Source organism: Chiloscyllium plagiosum, unplaced genomic scaffold, assembly GCF_037043375.1.
Source record: "Chiloscyllium plagiosum isolate Xiang-an unplaced genomic scaffold, Cpla_swu_hap1 HiC_scaffold_16, whole genome shotgun sequence".
NCBI lineage: Eukaryota > Metazoa > Chordata > Chondrichthyes > Orectolobiformes > Hemiscylliidae > Chiloscyllium > Chiloscyllium plagiosum.
Genome location: NW_028270154.1, coordinates 44,522,862 through 44,538,294, shown reverse-complemented (window position 1 = coordinate 44,538,294; position 15,433 = coordinate 44,522,862). Strand labels below are relative to the sequence as shown.

General features: G+C 39.8%; 1 protein-coding gene across 2 annotated transcripts in view; it reads right to left on the bottom strand.

Moving 5' to 3' along the window:
* LOC122556658 (uncharacterized) overlaps positions 1 to 13,158 on the bottom strand; it is a 32,634-nt gene extending 19,476 nt beyond the window's left edge. Inside the window, exons 1-3 of one of the 2 annotated variants that reach the window (XM_087995351.1) lie at positions 12,902 to 13,158; positions 11,665 to 12,330; positions 2,715 to 2,746 (exon numbers count right to left, since the gene is read on the bottom strand). In XM_087995351.1, the coding sequence (XP_087851477.1) occupies positions 2,730 to 2,746; positions 11,665 to 12,330; positions 12,902 to 12,953 (735 nt within the window). In that variant the 5' untranslated portion in view covers positions 12,954 to 13,158 and the 3' untranslated portion in view covers positions 2,715 to 2,729. Of the gene's footprint in view, positions 1 to 2,714; positions 2,747 to 11,664; positions 12,331 to 12,901 lie in introns of those variants that run through there. The other variant, XM_043703654.2, reaches the window with a different exon arrangement.
* Between the last annotated feature and the right edge of the window lie 2,275 nt (positions 13,159 to 15,433).

Sequence of the window (15,433 nt, the reverse complement as noted above, 5' to 3'; positions counted from 1 at the left end):
GGATTGTGGAATCAAAGGTTATGGAGATAAGGCAGGAACAGGAGACTGATTAAGGATGATCAGCCATGATCATATTGAATGGTAGTGCAGGCTCGAAGGGCAGAATGGCCTACTCCTGCACCTATGGTCTATTGTCTATATAGAAACTGGGAACAGTTTCCTTCAACTATAGTTAATGAACAGCATTAGAAAAAGAGGAAGGGAAGATTTACACTTAAAAGTCATAATTTTTTTTAGATTAGATTACTTACAGTGTGGAAACAGGCCCTTCGGCCCAACAAGTCCACACTGACCCGCCGAAGCGCAACCCACCCATACCCCTACATTTACCCCTTTAACCTAACACTATGGGCAATTTAGCATGGCCAATTCACCTGACCCGCATATCTTTGGACTGTGGGAGGAAACCGGAACACCCGGAGGAAACCCACGCAGACACGGGGAGAATGTGCAAACTCCACACAGTCAGTCGCCTGAGTCGGGAATTGAACCCAGGTCTCTGGCGCTGTGAGGCAGCAGTGCTAACCACTGTGCCACCATGCCGCCCACGTTCAATCTCATGTTCAAAAAAAAGATGTAATGTAAAAATTAAACTTCGTTTTGTCTCTCTCCCCATCAGAATTGTACTTTATAAAGTATTATTGCATCCAAGTTTGATCTCATATTGATAAAACACACTTACTGTCAAGATCTGCTCCCTTGTACATATACATAATTCATTCAATTTATCCTGCATTTCTCATTCATTATAACATGCTATAAACATGAGGCAATGTAGCATGACTCAACAATATGCTGGTAAATGAACAACCAAATGTTTGTTGGTGCTGAACTTAAACATTACTGAAAAGAGAGAGACTGAAAAGACATGTTTCTTCAGATTTTCATCTTGCATTCATCAGGATAAACATAAGAATGCCAAGATTCAAATGATCAGGATAAGTTGTACTATAGAAGAAAAGTGTTTGTAATAAGTATTTAAATGTACACATGTGATGTCAAAAGGCATAAAAGGCTGTGGACCAAGTTTTGGAAAATCAGGTTAGAATAGTTAGGCGGTTGTATTTGACCAGTGCAGATTTGGTGGGTTGGAGGGCTTTTTTTTTGTACTACAGATCTCTATGATTCTAATACTAATTAGTTGACAAGACAACTCTGATTGGCTGAGACATTGACACAGAGAAAGCAACAGGGAATGCAAATGTATGTCACTTCTAACAAATGTAAATGAGCCATGTTACAAGTTCATCTGATTATCTGAAATTGGTTGTCACTGTAACTATTAGCGCACTCAGAATTGTTCAACAATGCTGCCCAATTGCAGAATCAAATCTAAAAGGTAGATATTTTGTTTTATATTTTGTAAATGCGAGATTGTTGAGTATAGTCTGTATTTTAAAAAGCCAAAGGAAAGCACTGTTTGCTTCAATCAGCCAATCGTTGGTATATATGATACATATCTGGCATTGCACTGGCACTGAAATTCAAATATTCCACTGATCAGTTGTGTGACAGACAGCAAGTCTTTGTAGAATGACAGCAGCATTCTGTTAAGGGAAAATATCATATGTGTAGCCACTGCCTAATAGCAGTGTGAAACAACTTGCTTAACATGTTCACATTTCTAGTCATTTTTGAAAACCAACATGCTCGATAATCCTGAGTGTGTTAATAACTACACTAACATCACACAACACCAATCACACTACACTAACAAACAATTTAAGATAATCAATCAAGCCCACAGTGTGGTTCATTTAGTGCTTGCCAGATGTGACATACATTCATATGAACAGACCTGTTCTCTACAAACAAAAGATAAACAAGCAAGCCTTGTGCCTTTCTGAATTAAACCTACAGTCCTATTGCTTTCTCCACAGCAACATCTCAGCCAACCAGAGTCTGCTTAGCAACCAATCAGTGCCCTCCTCTTCTGCAGTATGAATTCTTGTGAACATTTGAGATTTGGCAATGATAAGTGCAAGATGAAAAGCATCAGAAACTTGTCTCACTTTTCAGAAAAAAAAACAAAATTATGAGGTAAATATGGGTCAGCAATGCAATTGTTTAATCAGGTTATCTCATTTAAAAATGATGGTACTGCAGACACAATTCCTCACTCTAAAATTGCTTTTTTTCCCCTGCACCATCTAACTTAATTCCTTCAGTAAATAACTAAATATTTCTTTATAGTCTGATAAGTATGATTGGAACTTTCACATATATTCAAGCAAATTATATACTAGTACTTCCTTTTTTATATTTGAATGTACAGCCACACACAAACCCTTACTATCTTAAATATCCTCTTAAGTTCATTTGCATTGTACATCTCTACTGTTGGAAGGTTCTGTTCAAATACATCACTTATACTTGGCAGCTAACAAGTCATTTCTAAGCACTCTCTTGTGACTAAGAGGTTCGTTTGGTATGTTATATGGAATCCAAATATTACAAAGTTACTCCCAAACATCACACCAAATTACAATTTCCAACATCAACTTCCTTCTTTTTAAAGAGGGATTTTCCATTTGGATCTCAGTGTGGTTTGGCTGTCTGACCAGACATTGTTGTGTTGAAACAACTTCATAAGTAATATATTCCTGAAAATGCCAGCTATGGTTTCTCCAAAATATACCAATTGAAATCAAAAGGGCTTTTCTTAAACTTACTTTCACATTTCTTAAATGTCACCTTTTGAAATTAGGATTTTATTTGAACTGCTGAAGTCAATAGAAATATAAATCTGGGGAAATATAAAACAGGAACTATTGATTCACTATCACCATTTATTTTACACTGTTACATACAGTAAAAATTAAACCCCTCAACCCCTGCTATTCCTTGTAATGTGAATCAAAATCTTTATTTTGTTAGGTAAGTTGGATAACTACTAAATCTCTCAATAAATTCTAGAACTGGTTAATTATATACTCAATGCATGTTACTCTACAAAATGTTGCTAAAGCTTTTATCTAATGGAAACCTGTGTTTCTATATAGTGACAAAGTTCAACACAATTGAAAGTAAAATATCACCATCAGTGCATTCCTTCAGGGCCTGGATTTTGCTCTCTGCTGTCAATATTGGCTGCTACTAGGAGAAAATTGTTGCACTTTTTACCTTTCCACTAACATACCCATTACTTATCTATTTAAATTTTACATCTCAATAGTGGCAATCAGTGACTTTTATACCTGAAAGTTTGAATTCCAACAACTTAAAAGCAATAAAAGAAGGATAAAGTGGAAAACAGAGACTAACATTATTTCTTAATCCTTTGTCTTAATCTCTAAATGGAATTTATAACTGCTATTTCAGTTTGATTGTTGTTTAATATTTTGTTTAAACTATTTAATAACCTTTAGCAAATAGCTCATTAATACACTCCTCCAATTAGTGGCCACTAAAACTTTGCTAATGATTGAGTAATTTTAGGTATTCAGTCACATTATCATCAAATGGACACAGGGTTGGATAAGAGTTTCACACAGAGGTAGAATCTCATGCAAGTATTTAAGGATTGCATTTCCCTTCTCATGGAATAAATTGAGGCATTGAAATTATAGTGAGTGACAAATACAACCTGTGACTAACTTCAAAGAGCTTCCTTTACCGCTGCTCAAGCACATCCCCAGTTTTGTCTCATACTAATGCAGAACTCATATACAACAGAAACATCACAATTTAGAAGATTTTCAGGCATGAAGACAATATGCAGATCCCAATCCCAATGGCATTTGAGTTTGCCTTGATGATTGATTTTCCTGAGCACTATAGGCAGGGGGGCCTGATTAATTAAGGATAGCAGTCTGTCTCTGTCGGTAGGAGGAGGAATAGGTGTGCCTGAGGCTCCGGGCAATCACCAGCTAGTCCCCTGCCAGATATGAGTGGTGTAGGAAGCAGTGGGCATTTCAAGATGAAGGGACACTCTGATTGTGTGAGAAACAGGAAAAATAAGTGGTCATAACTGGCAGGTTTCCTTATGGAGGAGCATTTTTAAGTCATCCCTTGACAATTAAAAATCTAACTCAGTCTTAAACAGATTCAATAACCTTTCCTCCACTTCTCACTACGGAAGATAATTCCACAGACTAACAACCTACATAGATACAATTTCTCTTTATATATGTCTTAAATATGAGACCCCTTATTTTTAAATTATGTCTGCTAGTTCTAGACTACAAGAGGAAACAACTTCTCATCATTGACCCTGTCAAGACTTTTCAGGATCTTATACATTTCATAACGATTGTTTTGCAGTCTACTAAAGTCCAATGGATATAGGCCCAATGTCCAACCGTTTCTCCTAAGAAAATTTGTTATCCTAGGAATTAGTTAATTTTTCTGAACTGCTTCTAATATAATTATATCTTTTCCCAAGTAAGGAGACTAAAACTGCACAAAGTACTCCAGATGTGGTCTCACCAAAACCCTGTAAAATGTCAAAAAATTTCCTTACCTTTAATTTCTACTCCTCTTGTAATTAATAACAATATTCCATTTACTTCATAATCACTTGCCAAACTTGCATATGGACTTAATGATTCAAGTGCCTGGATCCCTTTGTACTGTAGAATTCTGCAATCTCCCTCGTTTAAGTAATATCCTGTTCTTCTACTCTTCTGCCAAAGTTCATACTTTCTGACATTATGCTCCATCTGCCAAATTACTGCCCACTCATTTAACCTATTTTTCTTTTACGTCCTTTTCACCATTTTTTCTTACTTTCCTACCTATCTGACTGTGTTAATCAGCAAATGTAAAAACCATACATTCTGTGCCTTCCAAACACTCATTAGTGTGGATTGTTATCAGTTATGGCTCCATTGCTAATCACTGAGGCACTCCACTAACTTGCTAACGCCAAAATTACCAATTTATCACTACTTTCTACGTCTTGTTAGTTAACAAATCCTTCATCTAGATTAATATATTACTCCTTACACCATGAATTCTTATATTGTGCAGTGACCTTTGGTGTAGCACCTTATCAAAAACCTTTTGGAAATCCAAGTACACCAGATCTTCAGGTTCCACTACAACTAAATTGATTAGGTATTGTCAAATACAATCTCCCAAAAGAATGTTAATTCTGCCTGGTTGTAATACGCTTTTCTAAGTGCCCTGCCATAACTACCTTAATAATAAATTCTAACATTTTCCTCTTGAGAGACATTAAGCTGGCCTATAGTTTCCTGGTTTCTGTCTCCCTCCTTTCTTAAATAGAGGCTGTTTTCCCTGGAGCGTCGGAGGCTGAGGGGTGACCTTATAGAGATTTACAAAATCATGAGGGGCATGGAGAGGATAAATAGACAAGGTCTTTTCCCTGAGGTGAGGGAGTCCAGAACTTGAAGGCATAGGTTTAGGGTGAGAAGGGAAAAATATAAAAGAGACCTAAGGGGCAACCTTTTCATGCAGAGGGTGGTGCACGTATGGAATGAGCTGCCAGAGGAAGTGGTGGAGACTGATACAATTACAATACTTAAAAGGAATCCGGGTGGGTATATGAATAGGAAGGGTTTAGAGGGATATGAGCAAAATGCTGGCAAATAGGACTTGATTAGTTTAGGATATCTGGTCAGCATGGATGAGTTGGACCAATGGGTCTGTTTCCGTGCTGTACATCTCTATGACTCTATGAGTAGAGTCACATTTACTAGTTTCCAATGTGGTAGGACCTTTACAAAATCCAGGGAGTTCTGGAAAATTATGACCAATGCATTTACTATCTCCATGGCCTCTTTCTACAAGATCAGAGGAGGTAATCGATCAGCCCCCGAGACTTGAGTCTTTTGTTCCAATAGTTATGTCAGCATTGTTTTGGTAATTGTAATTGTTGTAAGACCCTGCATCCCTTTAAATTTTTTGATTATGTTTCTTCATGGGTCTCAACTGTATCTTTTACAATGAGTGCAAGCAAACTTTTGATTCGCTTTACCTTCTTGAGTACCTGCAAAAACTGTTAGTGTCTGATTTTACATTTCTAGTCTTTTTTTATTACTTTAATTTCTCTATAATTTTTTAAAAGTCATTCTTTGCAAGTTTTTGAATTCTGTTCAATCTTCTGAACTGGTGTTCAGAACATTCTGGATATGAGGGTCAGGAGTCACAGTGCTGTGGATATCTGGATGAAGGGTCATTCATCAAGACAAAAGATGGAAAATTATAGGCCAATCTCGGTTGTAGGAAAAATTCTAGATTCCGTCATTAAGGATGAGATTTCTAAGTTCTTGGATGTGCAGGATTGGATGAGAACAAGTCAGCATGGATTTAGTAAGGGAAGGTCGTGCCTGACAAACCTGTTACAATTCTTTGAAGAAGTAACAAGTAGGTTAGACCAATGGATGTTATCTACCTAGATTTCCAAAAGGCCTTTGATAAGATGCCTCAAGGCAGGCTGCTAAGTAAGGTGAGGGCGCATGGTGTTCGAGTTGAGCTACTGGCATGGATTGAGGATTGGCAATCTGACAGAAGGCAGAGAGTTGGGATAAAAGGTTCTTTTTCAGAATGGCAGCTAGTGACAACTGGTGTCCCGCAGGGTTCAGTGTTGGGCATGCAGCTGTTCACTTATATATTAATGACCTGGATGAGGGGACTGGGGGCATTCTGGTGAAGTTCAGCGATGATATGAAGTTAGGCGGACAGGCAGGTAGTTCTGAGGAGGTAGGGAGGCTGCAGAAAGATTTAGACAGTTTAGGAGAGTGGTCCAAAAAATGGCTGATGAAATTCAAAGTGAGCAAATGCGAGGTCTTGCACTTTGGGAAAAAGAATACAGGCATGGACTATTTTCTAAACGGTGAGAAAATTCATAAAGCCAAAGTACAAAGAGATCTGGGAGGGCTAGTCCGGGATTCTCTAAAGGTTGACTTGCATGTTGAGTCTGTGGTTAAGAAAGCAAATGTAATGTCCTTTATCTCAAGAGGGTTGGAATGTAAAAGCAGCGATGTAAAATCTACTGAGACTTTATAAAGCTCTGGTTAGGCCCCATTTAGAATACTGTGTCCAATTCTGGGCCACACACCTCAGGAAGTACATATTGGCACTAGAGTGTGTCCAGCGGAGATTCACACAGATGATCCATGGGGCAGCAAGGTGGCTTAGTGGTTAGTACTGCTGCCTCACAGCACCAGGGTCCCAGGTTCGATTCCAGCCTTGGGCGACCGTCTGTTTACACATTCTCCCCGCGTCAACGTGGGTTTCCTCCGGATGCTCCGGTTTCGTCCCACAATCCAAAGATAAGACCATAAGACCATAAGACATAGGAGTGGAAGTAAGGCCATTCGGCCCATCGAGTCCACTCCGCCATTCAATCATGGCTGATGCGCATTTCAGCTCCACTTACCAGCGTTCTCCCCGTAGCCCTTAATTCCTCTAGACAACAAGAATCTATCAATCTCGGCCTTGAAGACATTTAGCATCCCGGCTTCCACTGCACTCCGTGGCAATGAATTCCACAGACCCACCACTCTCTGGCTGAAGAAATGTCTCCGCATTTCTGTTCTGAAATGACCCCCTCTAATTCTAAGGCTGTGTCCACGGGTCCTAGTCTCCTCGTCTAACGGAATCAATTTCCTAGCATCCACCTTTTCCAAGCCATGTATTATTTTGTACGTCTCTATTAAGTCTCCCCTTAATCTTCTAAACTCCAACTAATACAATCCCAGTATCCTCAGCCGTTCCTCATATGTTAGACCTGTCATTCCAGGGATCATCCGTGTGAATCTCCGCTGGACACGTTCCAGTGCCAGTATGTCCTTCCTGAGGTGTGGGGACCAAAACTGGACACAGTACTCCAAATGGGGCCTAACCAGAGCTTTATAAAGTCTTAGTAGTACATCTCTGCTTTTATATTCCAACCCTCTTGAGATAAGAGACAACATTGCATTCGCTTTCTTAATCACGGACTCAACCTGCATGTTTACCTTTAGAGAATCCTCGACTAGCACTCCCAGATCAGGTGGATTGGCCATGCTAAATTGCCCATAGTGTTAGGTGCATTAGTCAAAGTGAAATGGGTCTGGGTGGGTTACTCTTCAGAGGGTCGGTGTGGACTGGTTGGGCTGAAGGGCCTGTTTCCACACTGTAAGGAATCTAATCTAATCCCTGGAATGGTAGGCCCAACATATGATGAATAGCTAAGGATCCTGAGATTGTATTCATTAGAGTTGAGAAGGTTGAGGGGAGATCTAATAGAAACTTACAAGATAGTGCATGGCCGAGAAAGGGTGGATGCTGGGAATTTGTTTTCGTCAGGCGGGGAGACTCGGACCTGGGGCACAGCCTTAGAATTAGAGGGGTAAAAACAATGACTGCAGATGCTGGAAACCAGATTTTGGATTAGTGGTGCTGGAAGAGCACAGCAGTTCAGGCAGCATTCGAGGAGCAGCAAAATCGACATTTCGGGCAAAAGCCCTTCATCAGGAATAAAGGGCTTTTGCCCGAAATGTCGATTTTGCTGCTCCTCGGATACTGCCTGAACTGCTGTGCTCTTCCAGCACCACTAATCCAAAAAAAAATTAAAATTAGAGGGGGTCAATTTAGAATGGAAATGAGGAGACATTTCTTCAGCCAGAGAGTGGTGGGCCTATGGAATTCTTTGCCACGGAGCGCAGTGGAGGCCGGGATGTTAGATGTCTTCAAGGCAAAGATTGATAAATTCTTGATCTCACAAGGAATTAAGGGCAATGGGGAGAGTGCGGGTAAGTTGCGATGAAATACCCATCAGCCATGATTGAATGGCTGAGTGGACTCAATGGGCCGAATAGCCTTACTTCCACTCCTATGTCTTATAGTCTTACTCTCTTAATATCGGGAGTGCGGGATTACATGCTGTTGATAATGGGGGTGAGTGCAGTTGATCAGATTCTATCCAACATCAATAAATTGCACTTATATACCATCTTTAAATAGATAAACATCCCAAGGTGTTTTATAGGAACATGAGAGCACTCAAGCAGTGAGCAAAATGAATACTTAGGTAGACCATTGAGGATCACAGTCATTACAGCACTGAAACAAAAGAGTCTGAAATGAAGAAATAAAAACAGAAAATGCTGCAGAAATGCAGTAGGTTTGGCATCATATGGAGAAAGAAACAGAATCAACTTTTTTTTTGGAACAGAAGATACATGGGAAAGTGATGGATTTTATAATGTAAAAACTGGTGGGGAGGTGCAAGTGGAACAGAAAGGAAGGTAAGGGAAAGATTGCAGAGCAAGGGAGATTAGAAACCAAAGTACAAAAGGTAAAAGGAGTGGCAATGATTACAGACAGGTATCCAGAATAATAACCAGATAACATATATCCAGAATAAGTATTAATAGCTGACGTTAATATGACGTGCAGTATAAAAGCAAGGGGATGAAGTATGATGAGCTTTGGCGGTGTTGATGGAATAGACCAGGGTGTCATGAAGGCAGCAATTCCTTTGGGACAATTGACAGAGAAGGGGAGAGGAAGATGTGTTCAGTAGTAGCATCATGTTGAAGGATGGAACTGGTGGAGGATGGTCCTTTGAATATGAAGGCTATTGGGATAGAATGTGAAGCCAAGGGGAATTGCAATGTAGCTTCAGGAGAAAGGGAAAGAAGAGAGGACAAAAAGCAGGGAATAGACTGAACACCACAGAGCAAGAAGTTGTAGAATCCGAGAAGTAAAAGCTCAGTTTTCAGCAATTTGTTCACATTTTAGCATATAACTATATGGATGCATAATTAACTACAAAGTAAATACAGAGAAGGTAATGTCAGGACAGGCAGATGTCAGAATTAAAGAATGTGAGAATCTCAGGACATGTGGAAAATTTCTCTCCCTTGAGTCAATCCAGCTCAGTAAAGAGCTAAAGTAAGAGTTAGAAACACTCTCAACTCAAGGTAGGCAGAAAAATACCTGGATAGATTACGCCAAAACATAGTCACTGTACTTAGAGAGAGCCTCCTTCACCGCTGCTCCCTCACCACCCGACGCCTGGAGGAAGAACACCTCATCTTCCGTCTCGGAACACCTCAACCCCACGGCATCAATGTGGACTTCACCAGTTTCCTCATTTCCCCTTCCCCCACCTCACCCCAAGTTCCAAACTTCCAGCTCAGCACTGTCCCCATGACTTGTCCTACCTGCCTATCTTCCTTTCCACCTATCCACTCCACCCTCCTCTCTGACCTATCACCTTCATCTCACCCCCATTCACCCATTGTACTCTTTGCTGCCTTCCCCCACCTTCCTCCCTGACCTATCACCTCCATCCCCACCCCCATTCACCCATTGTACTCTTTGCTGCCTTCCCCCACCTTCCTCCCTGACCTATCACCTCCATCCCCACCCCCACTCACCTATTGTACTCTATGCTACTTTCTCTCCACCCCACCCTCCTCTCATTTATCTCTCCACCCTGCAGGCACTCTGCCTCTATTCCTGATGAAGGGCTTTTGCCCGAAACTTTGATTTTCCTGCTCCTTGGATGCTGCCTGAACCGCTGTGCTTTTCCAGCAGCACTCTAATTTAGAGAGATATAGATACAGGAAACAAATGACATTTAGTATAGAAGGGGGAAAATTGCAGAAAATGGTCCTATCCAACATGTATGATTTACTTAAATAAAAGCAAAATCCATAAATGCTAGAGATTGGAAATAAAAACAGAAAGTATTGGAGAAATTTGGCAGGTCTGGCAGTATCAATGAAGACAGAAGCAGAGTTAGTGTTTTGAGCCCAATGACTTCTTCGGAATGATGCGAAGACAATCTCAGACTTTCAGACAGTTGGAATGTCACGGAGAGACATACAAATGCAGAAATCTGGGATGATGAAGAAATAAAATGGTTTCAACAGAGCCTTTCATTTTCATATATATTGTTTCTGATAAATGGGTCAACAACCTGAAATCTAACTCTGTTTCTCACTTCACAGGTGATGCCTAACTTGCTGAGTATTCCTAGCATGTTTCTATATTTATTCCAGATTTCCATTATCTGCAGTATTTTGGTTTTGTGATAATGAACATCTAGAACATTCTTGTGGACATTTTCTGGAATAACACAACATAATTTGCTGTCAACGTAATGGTAAAGGCTGGTTGTCCTTGTTTTTTATGGGAACGTCAGATGATGTAGAGGTGAACTCAAATATTCAAAAATTGTGATCTGCGTTTTTCAATTTATCCAATTGAACTCAAGTCTTTCTCCATATTGACATTTCACCCTACCAGGAAGTGATATAATAAAATGTATCATATTGTCTCCTAAACCTCAACATCCGCCCTGTATTGTGAAACCAATACAGCAGACAGTAATCTGACATTTTAAGATTTTATATAGGCAAAGAGATAATGATCAGCTTTTATCTTTTGTACCTCTTGAGATGAAGCCTAGAAATCCATTAGCACTTTACAGCCTTATGGTTATTGAATTAAATTCTTTCCAAGAGTTATCCATTTAACTGAAATTAAAAATTCAATGCCCTTAGTCACTGGCCACTGTCCCATCTCTCTGCCAGTAATGCTGATTACATAATCTCTCAGTTTTTCAACAAAAATACACAGAACCCAATGGAAATAGACAGAGGTCACTTTAAATCTTTGCAATGATTTTACTTTTTCTGAAAGTACTGATGCACAGACTCCTCATATCCTAAGCATCTTTGAACTAGTCACACTCATTCTTACCTGCTTTGCTTGGAGATGCAATCCTATCCTGATGTTCTGTATTGTTGGTCGTGGTACTGGTGTTTGGCAAATATGTTGTGTTTGAGGATGATAGAATGGTGGTGATAGCTTCTGGTGTTGTAAAGGTGGTAGTAAAGACTTTTATAGTGGTAAACTCTTTGTGCTGTGTGCTATTTGGAATGGATGTCGGTTTCATACTTGTGAAAGAATTGTTGGTGTCAATAGTATAAAGTGACGTTGTATGGGTCGTGTTACTTGTCATAGGACTGTATGTTGTACTATTTACACTGGTTGCATTATCAGTCTGAGATGAGCTATTTGTTACATTGAGTGAATAACTGGTCACCACGACTGAGCTATTCAAAGTTATGTTGGGAGCTGATGTTGATAACATGGTTGTAGCATTAAGATGCGGAGAGAGGTATTGAGAAGTGGTGTTCAATGATGCAGATGATAACACAGTGCTCGTTACGTGACTTGTGTTTGTCAAGATAGTTGGGGTGAAGGAAGAAGGTGAAGGATATGTTTCTACATCTGTTGCTGCTGTGTTTTGTAAGTTTGTGGTGAGAGGCGTTTGTGAGCTAAAATTGGTAGATGAATTTTCTGATGTAAATGTAGTTGTAAAACCAGTTTGTGCAGTTCCGTGCGGAGCCGGACTATTAGTTGCTAGGGGAAAAAAAAGAGAACGTTTACTGGAGACATAGTTCATTGGGAAAAAAACATTCACCTCTGAAATTCAAGGATGCGGAATCTAATTTGCTACATTGCTGGTTTAAACCACAGGCACTTCCTCATGCTGTCAATTCATTCGCCTCTCGAACTTCCTCCACCACTCAACTGACATTATTTCTGCTTGTTAAGCACTCAAACCCTTAATATCTCGCAAAGTTGACAGAAGACTTTGGCTGAACGGTAGGTCGTCAATGTCCAGTACTGTAAGGTTCACCACGAAATGACTGCATCCCGGGCTGCAATCTATCGGCATAACATTTCATGTGAATATTTATTTCCTGATTTACTTAATATAGTTGAGGTTCATTCAGTAAAAGGATGACTTCTGTGTTTAATATAAATGCATTCGCTGTCGAACAATTAGAAAACTACATTTGGAATATGGACGTCAGACTAATCATTGACAATTTGCAACAAATAGTTTTATTGTACTGAAATTTAAACTGCTTTTCCCTTTAGCTTAAATATAATAGCAGATCACAATTTAATAACATGCTATACTTACCCAAGGAAAGAATAAAGTGCTGGCATAAAATCAGCACAAACTTCGCCCACATTGTTTCTCAGATTATTCAGGTCCTTTCGGTTTGCCCACAAAATCAATCCAGTCGTTCAGTTAAAAGAAAAACTTAAGACCAGGTCGTGAGATCTGAAATGCAAGCGTTCGAATCTGCAATCATCTCTCCCAGAACAGAAACTGCACAAATAGTGCGGCAAACAACGCAACCCATCTGAACAGCAACTGCCTGCTGCCGGAACTGAAAGGAATCAGCCGAGGTTTGTACTAACCTCAGCGTAAACTGGTACGGTGCGTCAGATTGACAACAGACCCAACCCACTACAATCTCCGACATTGATCGGTCCACCACAAGAGAAGGAAATCGAGCAAAAGCGAGACATCTTAACACGCTCTAGTCCAATGTTAAAAAGGGGGATTGCTAAAAAAAACATGAAACAGTTTGCTATCTATTAGTAATTAACCTGTTGCAGGAGGTGTTCCAATCTACTTACGGATGTGCTGCAACATTTGTTTGCTGGTGTCCCAAACTCCCGCACAAAGCTGTCTGTTGTACACCACAGCGTTTGCACCAATGAGGGAAGTACAAGCCGAGGTCAGGTCAGCCTCTGAACGAGTTACAACGGCTGCTGTTAGCCGCTGGCTGTGAACAATATGCCATGCAATTGCCCTCAAACTCGGGCTTTAATTAATGTCAAAAGTGTTTTTGGTATAACTTCAACACCCTCACCCCTCCCCGTCTGCCCTTGCTAATGAACGGTTAAATTTCTACCTCTGTCCGTTGTGATGCTGCCTGGTTTGGTGTGTATGTTCATCATTTGCTCATTCTATTTAAGGGTGTTATATGTTTAGAGCCCAGTAATGTAATTTATGATGGTTATCATTGAGTGCGCTGTAATTTTCATCCTGCCTTAGAATTGTATCGAAGATATAAACCTAGAATGTACTCTTTTCTTTAAAAAAAACGGCATTACAAAAGGAACAGAAAAGTCGTTTTCCGCATTTGCCACAAACTCTTTAAAAACTCTCCCGCGCCACCCGTCCATGCCATTAACTCGGCTCAAACTATTTCAACCCGAGACCGATAGTTTCCTCTTTACCGGGAAATTGTTTTAATCTCATATGTCGCATCTATTAAAATGCCTCATCAATGCATTTTTAAATAATGTTGCCCCATACATCTCATATCTACCCCAATCTACATCGTCTTCATTTCCAGCAGTTTTATATTAGCACAGTGCTTTATACACTGATGACATCATTTCTTAACACATCCTCTTCTAAACGTCACACTTCTTCACTCTTTCCCCGCCCATAGAAAAAAAGAAATAACAATTCTGATTTCAACCGCTTGTGCATTTCACCTCTCCCTATCCCCCAGTTAAGTCATGACTTTCGCCTTTTAGGCCTCATTCTCTCCTCTTTAACATCTTTCCTCAAACTCATCTCATTGACTTACCTTTAGACTACAGTTCCTTATATCTCCTTCCTTGGCTTGATATCTTTGTAATTCCTTATGGTTTGTGGAACATTTTGGGATATTTTACTAGAAACACCATGTAAATATAACTTTTTTTTAGTTATGATAACTAAATGATATTCCTTGATATTTTTGGGTAATGTTGATTTGACCCCATGGACTTTTTAGCTTGCATATTTGTAGCTATTTCAACCAACAGGGAAATGTCCCAATTTAACATAAAACATGCTAGAATGGCAATTGTTAATTAACATGCATAACTAGGAAAATATTCAATGTTAGTATTGAGTGATCTGCCATAACCATATAAAGCAATCTAGCAATACAAGTAAATAATTGTTGCCATATTATAAAGAGTTAGAAACATGTGTAGTAAAATGAATGACAGCAAAATATTTTTAATGGTACTTGTTGATCTCCTGTGCAATGTGCACAAGGATTGAATATTAAAAGTAATTTTAATGCAAAATGCGATGAGGGAATGGCAGAAAAGTGACAATAAGAGTAGAAAAGGAACAACATGCAGAGCGATGAGGGAGGCTGCTGGATACAGCAGTGGGGAGGGGGCAAGGGCAGGAAATAGGACAGTAGGATGAAATGGGAGGGCTGGAATGAGAGGAGAGAGCAGAATAAGCGAAAGCAGTGGGAAGGAGTGGAGATGAAGATGGATCTAAAGAAGTAGTGAGTTAGATGCAATGTTTTTACTTTTTACAAACATGTGAATTAGGAGCATTTGGCATTCAATAATAGCATGGCTGATCTGTTTGTGTTTTGAATTGCATATTGCCATCTACCACTGGATAATCTTTGAAACGCTTGCCTCACAAGAATCTGTTTCTGGATTAGTGGTGCTGGAAGAGCACAACAGTTCAGGCAGCATTCGAGCAGCAGTAAAATCAACGTTTCGGGCAAAAGCCCTTCATCAGGAATACAGGCAGAGAGCCTGAAGTATGGAGAGATAAGTGAGAGGAGGGTGGGGGTGGGGAGAAAGTAGCATAGAGTACAATAGGTGAGTGGGGGAGGGAATGAAGGTGATAGGT